The sequence below is a fragment of the Monoraphidium neglectum genome (genome assembly GCF_000611645.1).
Source record: "Monoraphidium neglectum strain SAG 48.87 unplaced genomic scaffold scaffold03129, whole genome shotgun sequence".
Classification (NCBI taxonomy): Eukaryota; Viridiplantae; Chlorophyta; class Chlorophyceae; order Sphaeropleales; family Selenastraceae; genus Monoraphidium; species Monoraphidium neglectum.
The window spans coordinates 1,075-7,137 of NW_014010499.1; the positions used below are offsets into that span (position 1 = coordinate 1,075).

The 6,063-nt window shown below is 67.1% G+C and overlaps 1 protein-coding gene across 1 annotated transcript; it reads left to right on the forward strand.

Annotated features, from left to right (window-relative positions):
* Positions 1–1,548: 1,548 nt before the first annotated feature.
* On the forward strand, positions 1,549–5,413 carry MNEG_12222 (Golgi SNARE 12 protein; the record flags this gene model as incomplete). The annotated part of the gene is made up of 9 exons (XM_014039306.1): positions 1,549–1,553; positions 1,670–1,739; positions 2,030–2,149; positions 2,480–2,644; positions 2,941–3,039; positions 3,201–3,341; positions 3,584–3,661; positions 4,596–5,189; positions 5,375–5,413. The coding sequence occupies 9 exons, from the start codon at positions 1,549–1,551 to the stop codon at positions 5,411–5,413; spliced, it is 1,311 nt and encodes a 436-aa protein (XP_013894760.1).
* Positions 5,414–6,063: the final 650 nt, after the last annotated feature.

A 6,063-nucleotide genomic window follows, 5' to 3' on the forward strand; every position in this document is an offset into this window, starting at 1 on the left:
GCCGGCCGCGCAATCAGCTGCATCGCACTTGCTGCGCCACGCGCCCCGCCACGCTTGTGCGCGCTGCCTATCTACCCCGCGGCTGTTGTCACGAATCAAATGGGATGCCACTACATGCCATATCGTCGCCAAATTCCGTAACTCCGCCTTCCCTGTCTTTGTGCAATGAGCAGATCACGGCCCAGGACACTCGATCGGTCTACCTTACATTAATCTAATCAAAACATTGCACGATTTTTGCGTTAGCTTGCAACTGAACAGGGAGTCGACCATCCGCCGCTGCAGCAGTCACCAGGTGACCAGACCCCACGCACGTCCCGCCTGTCGCTATCTACCGTACGTTGGCCAGCTACTGTACCGGCACGATGTGGTTGGTGGTTTCTCTGCGGATGCAAGTCTCACACGGGCTGCAACCGTTCAACCCTGGCAGGAACGGCGCAACATGTTGACTGCTTGTGTGGGAAGCTACCCAACCGCCTGCTGTTTGAGAGGCGAGCTCGGGCGCAGGGGAGATTTTGGAACTATGGCATCTGGAGCCGCGGTGGGTGGGCAGCACAGGCGTACTGATGCTGTGACGCAACAGCTCGAGTGTCTGCTTGCGCTCTGCCCACAAGGCTGCTGTCATGAAGGAGCACTCCTGTACACGGCTTTAGCACCTGATTTGCCTAATTTCGTGGGACTGGGCAATAGTGATGCACACAGCCCGATCACATGTATCTCATCCAGCTGGTCAGCGGCGTTCTGTGCCACAGACGAGTCTAAGGTGTGGTGCTGCACTGCAGTAGGCTTGCGGTCAGGAAGGGGGCAACGAATCACGCCTGGTCTAGATGTTGGGTGCGGGAACCAGGCACGGCTGCGCCCGCGCCTTGCATTGCACGATTGTTCAACATGCAGCCATTCTAAATTGGCGCTAATCAAAACCTTTGTCCTGCAGTTGGCATCGAATCCGCTCACGAGCCCCCCTCATCGCCACTCCTGAATGTGCCGCAAAGCGGCCCACCAAGCCCACATTGTATGAAGTCTGGAAGTGCATAACGATTGCAATGTCACTGCAACTCTTGGTAGGTCAAGGGCACAACCCAGCTCTAGACCAGCGCCGTCAACATGCTGGACAGCGTCGTGTCGAAGACAACGGCACTCGAGAGGTTTCAACTGGCCACACGCCTTGGGCGGTCTCAGCCTCAAATCCATCTATCTGTATGAATGCAGCGACCCACATCGCGAGCGCTGCCATACATACAGTCCCAACCCCGCGGTCGGTGCTGATCGGCTACAAGCATTTGCCTGATCTGGGTGGGCATCTGTAGCAATTATATCAGCACTATGTACGCTCATATATCCTGAGTACATCGCATCTCACCAGGCTGGTGTGTCCAACACACTTCGGGGCTTTCTGCAGCACCAGCAGCACTAACAGCTGCAGCAGGAGCAGCAGCAGCAGCAGCAGCAGCAGCAGCGGCTATGCATTATAGCACGTTGAATCCACCGGATAGTGGAGCTCATGTAGCAGTGGCGTACCGCAGGTTCGAGGCGCGCAATGCTGACGCGATGGCGTCAGTACTGTGGCGCACCGTTGCACCGAGTTCGCCGCACCCTGTGCAGACGTGCCTGCCAGGCGCTGTTTGCTTTCTGCAAATGCGCTCATCTGCCTGCGCTCCGTGACCCGCAGCACAACCGGCAGCATACCCCGGCCGCCCAGCACGGGGCCCGACAGGGGATGGGAGGAGCTGCGGAGAGAGGTGGGCCGCGCCTGCCAGTGTTGGAGCCACTCCCCCGTACTGAAACCTGCATTCACACAGAGGCGGCGGGCGACGGCAGGCGTGGGGCGGCCACTTCCAGGAGGGCCCGCGCGCAATGGCCGGCGCCCAGTCGCAGCAGGCGCAGCTGGCCCGTTTCCCCCCCTGCACCTGGCGCCCGCCTGCTGCCGCCCGCGGGCCCCGCCGTCGCCGGCGGCGCGCGCCTCCGCGTGCCCCCCGTGCCCGCGCCCCCACTCCGCGTCACGTGCGTGGCGCTCGGACGCCCCCGACAGGCGCGGCGGCTGGAGGGAGAGCTTGAGTCAAAGCTGCAGGCGTTGACCAAGCTGTGCGCGGGCTTCGAAGCCAGCTACCACCGCAGCCGGCAAGACGCCCCCGGGCTAGGGCACGACCAGGTGCGCCGGCCACGGCCACGCCCCTTCTCGCCTGTGCGGCGCCGCGCGCACACGTTGCGGCCTGCGCGGCCGCCGGCGTGCTCACATCAACAAGGCCGCCCACTGCCGGAGCACAGTCTTTGCATCTTCACTGGGTGCGCCGCCCTCGCAGCCACCCGCGGCCGCACCACACGCACTCTGCCGCGGCGCACCGCGATGCTGTCAGCAGCTGCGGGGGCGTCGCACGTGCACGCAACCCCCTAACACACACACGCACGCGCGCGTGCGCACACACACACACACACACACACATATGCACACAAGCATGCACGCACGCCCGCGGCCCTGCAGTTGGCGCAGGCCCGGGCGTCCGAGGTTGGCGCGCTGCTGCAGCGGCTGAGTGATGTGAATGACGAGATGGGTGGCGTCATCGGCGGCGGCAGCGACGCGCGGGCGCACACGCTCGCGCGCCACAGGGACGTGCTGCAGGAGTACACGCAGGCGCGGTCACACGCGGTGTTCATGTATCTGTTTGAATCGTCCAGGCCTCGACCTTGACCGAATACTTCTATAACGTTGCGCACGCGAGAGCAGCACCATCAGCGCCAGCCCTGCCGCCCTGAATCTCTTTGGTGTTGAGGGGCAGCCAGAGGCTTCATTCGCCTGCTTGTCCGAGAGTGGGGCAAATGGGGTAGGGGAGCATGGCCGTCGCAGACCCCAGGGGCTAGGGGCATCAAAGGATAGCCAAGAAAACCACCCGACATCGCCCGCCGCAAACCGCCGCCGCGCCCGCCCCCCGCTCGCGCCCGCAGGAGTTCCGGCGGCTGGAGTCGTCCCTGGGGGCGGCGCGGGACCGGGCGGAGCTCCTGGGCGGCGGCGGCGGCGAGGGCACGCCGCTGCTTAGTGTGCAGGTGGGCAAGGGGCGGCCTCGTGCCTCATCCCTGGGCCCCGGCTGGAAACAACGGGCGGCGCCCTCCACCCCTGCGGTTTACTGCGTGTAAGGCCTCGTCTGGGCCTCGCCGCACGCCGCGGGGCTTACTGTGTGCGGCCATGCGCCCGCGCCGTCCCGCAGGTGCACACCGCGTCGGGCGCGCTGCTGCGGGAGCGCACGCAGCTGGCCGCGTCCTCGGGCTACGTGGACGCGATGCTGGCGCAGGCGCAGTCCGTCAGCAAGAGCCTGGCGGAGCAGCGGCGCGTGTTCGACACAGTGCAGGTGCCCGGGGGGCGCTCTAGGGCGTCGCGTGCGTTTTGCAGGGGTGGCGGAGGGCAGTGAGGGAGCGGGGCTGCGGACGGTCTCGTGGGGCGCGCCCGCACGACGGCGAGCCGCTCGTCCCTCCCTGCACGCACGTCGGTGCACTGCGGCGGGGCCCCGTTTGCTCTCATGGCTGGGACGCCTCGTATCGCTGGGCATCGGGCACGTGGCCGTACCGCGGGGCCTGCGCTCTTGCCACGCAGGACAAACTGCTGAGCGTGGGGGAGCGCTTCCCTGCAGTCAACGGACTGCTCAACGCAATCCGCCGGAAAAAGTCAAAGGTGAGCGTCACCGGGCGCGGGCCGCGTGTGGCGCGCGCAAAGACAGGCGCGCCGTTTGTTGACAGACCTCGCCGCTTCGTGCTGTTGCGCGAGTGACGCGGGTGGCGCAGCCTGCTGCACTCAATGCGTGTGTCTGAAGCAGGCCGACCGAGGCCACCCCGCCGCAACCTCGCTTGATTTGCAGGACACCCTGATATTGTCGGCGGTCATCGCGGGCTGCACCGTGTTCACGATACTGTATATTGTAGCAAAGTGACCATGCGTGGCGAATAGCATAGAAGGGGCGGTGCTCTGTGCTGAATCGGCAGCCTTGGTCTGAGAGCCGACTGTGCGAATCATGTGCCCAGGCGCTTGCCTTGCTGCCCCTGCGGCTTGCCTGCCTCACATATGATATCAGAATTTCATGCAATAGTATTCCTTGCCATATGACCAAGCTCCATTGATGATTGAGGGTAATGCACCTCTCTTGTGTCATCCTGACCAGCTCTTGGCTGTTTTTCGATTTTGAATCGCCGGTCCAGGGGCACCAATCGTGCATGCAGCACGCCTTCATATGCATACAAAGCTTGAATACATTGGTACCAGGAACCGTCAAAAGCCTGAAGGGCAGCCGCGCACCTCCACCGATCTACCGTGGACGATCTGAGCGCGGTACTGCTCAGTATGGCTGAAGAGAATGCTGAAGGGGCTGCATCTATGAACGAGGATGAGCTCAAGCAGGTATGTCGGCGAGCCCTGGTGTCGGTTTGCTTGAATTTGGGCGCGGGCGGTGGCGAAACTTGGGGCCTTGCCGCCCAATCCACCTTGACGGCTGTGCTGTGTTGGACCAGTAGTCGTGCGATGTACGCTCACCGCCGCATGCGTCGCCGTCGTCCCCGCTCCACAACGCTGCCTGCACGCCCGCCCGACCGCGCGCGCGCGCGCCGCCACGCAGGCCGACGCCTGGTTCGAGGAGGCGCTGTCCCTGCGCGACTCCGACCCCGAGCAGGCCATCGCCCTCATGTCGCGCGCGCTCGAGGCGCGCAACAAGGCGTACGGCGAGACAGCTCTTGAGTGCGCGCACGCCTACATGTACTATGGGCAGATGCTGTTCGAGCAGGCCCAAGCAGCGACCGACGTCCTCGGCGACCAGGTGCGGCGCGCCGCCAAGGACCGCGACGCCGCCGCCGCCGCAGCCGACGACGGCAGCGATGACGCGGCATCCGACTCCGACGCAGAGCCTGACGCCGCCCCGGGGCCGCCGAACCCGCCGGACCCCGCCGCCGCCGGCCCGAGCGACCCGCGAGCCGCCGCCGCCGGTGCCGCCGGCGACGCGGAAGGCGGGGAGGCGGACGACATGCAGGTCGCGTTTGAAATGCTGGAGCTCGCGCGCGTGATCTTCGAGCGCCACGGGGGCGCCGCCGCGCACCCCAGCGAGGTGGCGGACGTGCACTTGTATCTGGGAGACCACTGCACCGAGCGGGAGGAATTCGGGGAGGCGGTGGCGGAATACGAAAAGGCGGCGGCTGCGCTGTCGCGGATGGAGCCGGTGGGTTGCCGCGGACGGCGGCCGGGGCTGCGGAGGGCGGGGACGGGGGCGGCTTGGGTGGGGCAGCTGCGGAGGTACCCTGGGGGGGACATGCGCAAGGCGACCGCGGCCAGCCTTCGTAGCCTGGGGTTCTGTCGGGCCTGCTCGTGGCTGCGGCGCCCCCGCCCCAGGGCCCTCGCCCTCAGGTAATCCCATTCCGCCCCTCCCACCCCCTGCAAACTTAACACCCCCACTCCTCGTCCGGACCCTCCCCTCGCGCGGCGGCGCGCCGCGGCGCAGGAGCCGCGCCGTCGCGCCGCCGAGGTGCTGTTCAAGACGGCGCTGGCACAGCAATTTGGCGACGAGCTCGACGCCGCGCTGCGCTCCATCACGGCGGCCCGCGCGACGCTGGAGGCGCACGTCGCGGCGCTCAGGGCCGCGGCCGCGGCCGGCGGCGCGCGGGAGGGCGGCGCCGTGGCAACGGAAGGGGCGGGAGGCAGCAGCGTGGCGGACGCGGCGGCGGCCGGCGCGGACGCGCTGAGCGCGGCGCTCGCGGCCTTCGCGCCACCACCGGCGCCGGCGGCGGCGGACGGGGAGGGGGAGCGGGAGCGGCGGCGGAAGCAGGAGCGACTTGACGCGGCGGCGGCGGCGGCGCGGGCGCGGCGGGAAGTCGAAGAGGTGAAGGGCCTGCTGGATGAGATGGGTGACAAGGCGGACGAGCTGCGGCACCTGATATCTGAGCGCGCCTCGGTCAAGGCCGCGCTGGCGGGGGTCCTGCGCGGCCTCGCGCCCGGCAGCAGCAGCGGCGGCGGCGGCGGCGGCGGCGGTGCGCAAGGGGAGGGGCGCGAGGGGCGGGAGGAGGAGGCGGGCCTGCCGGGCAGCAGCGCGTCGGGGG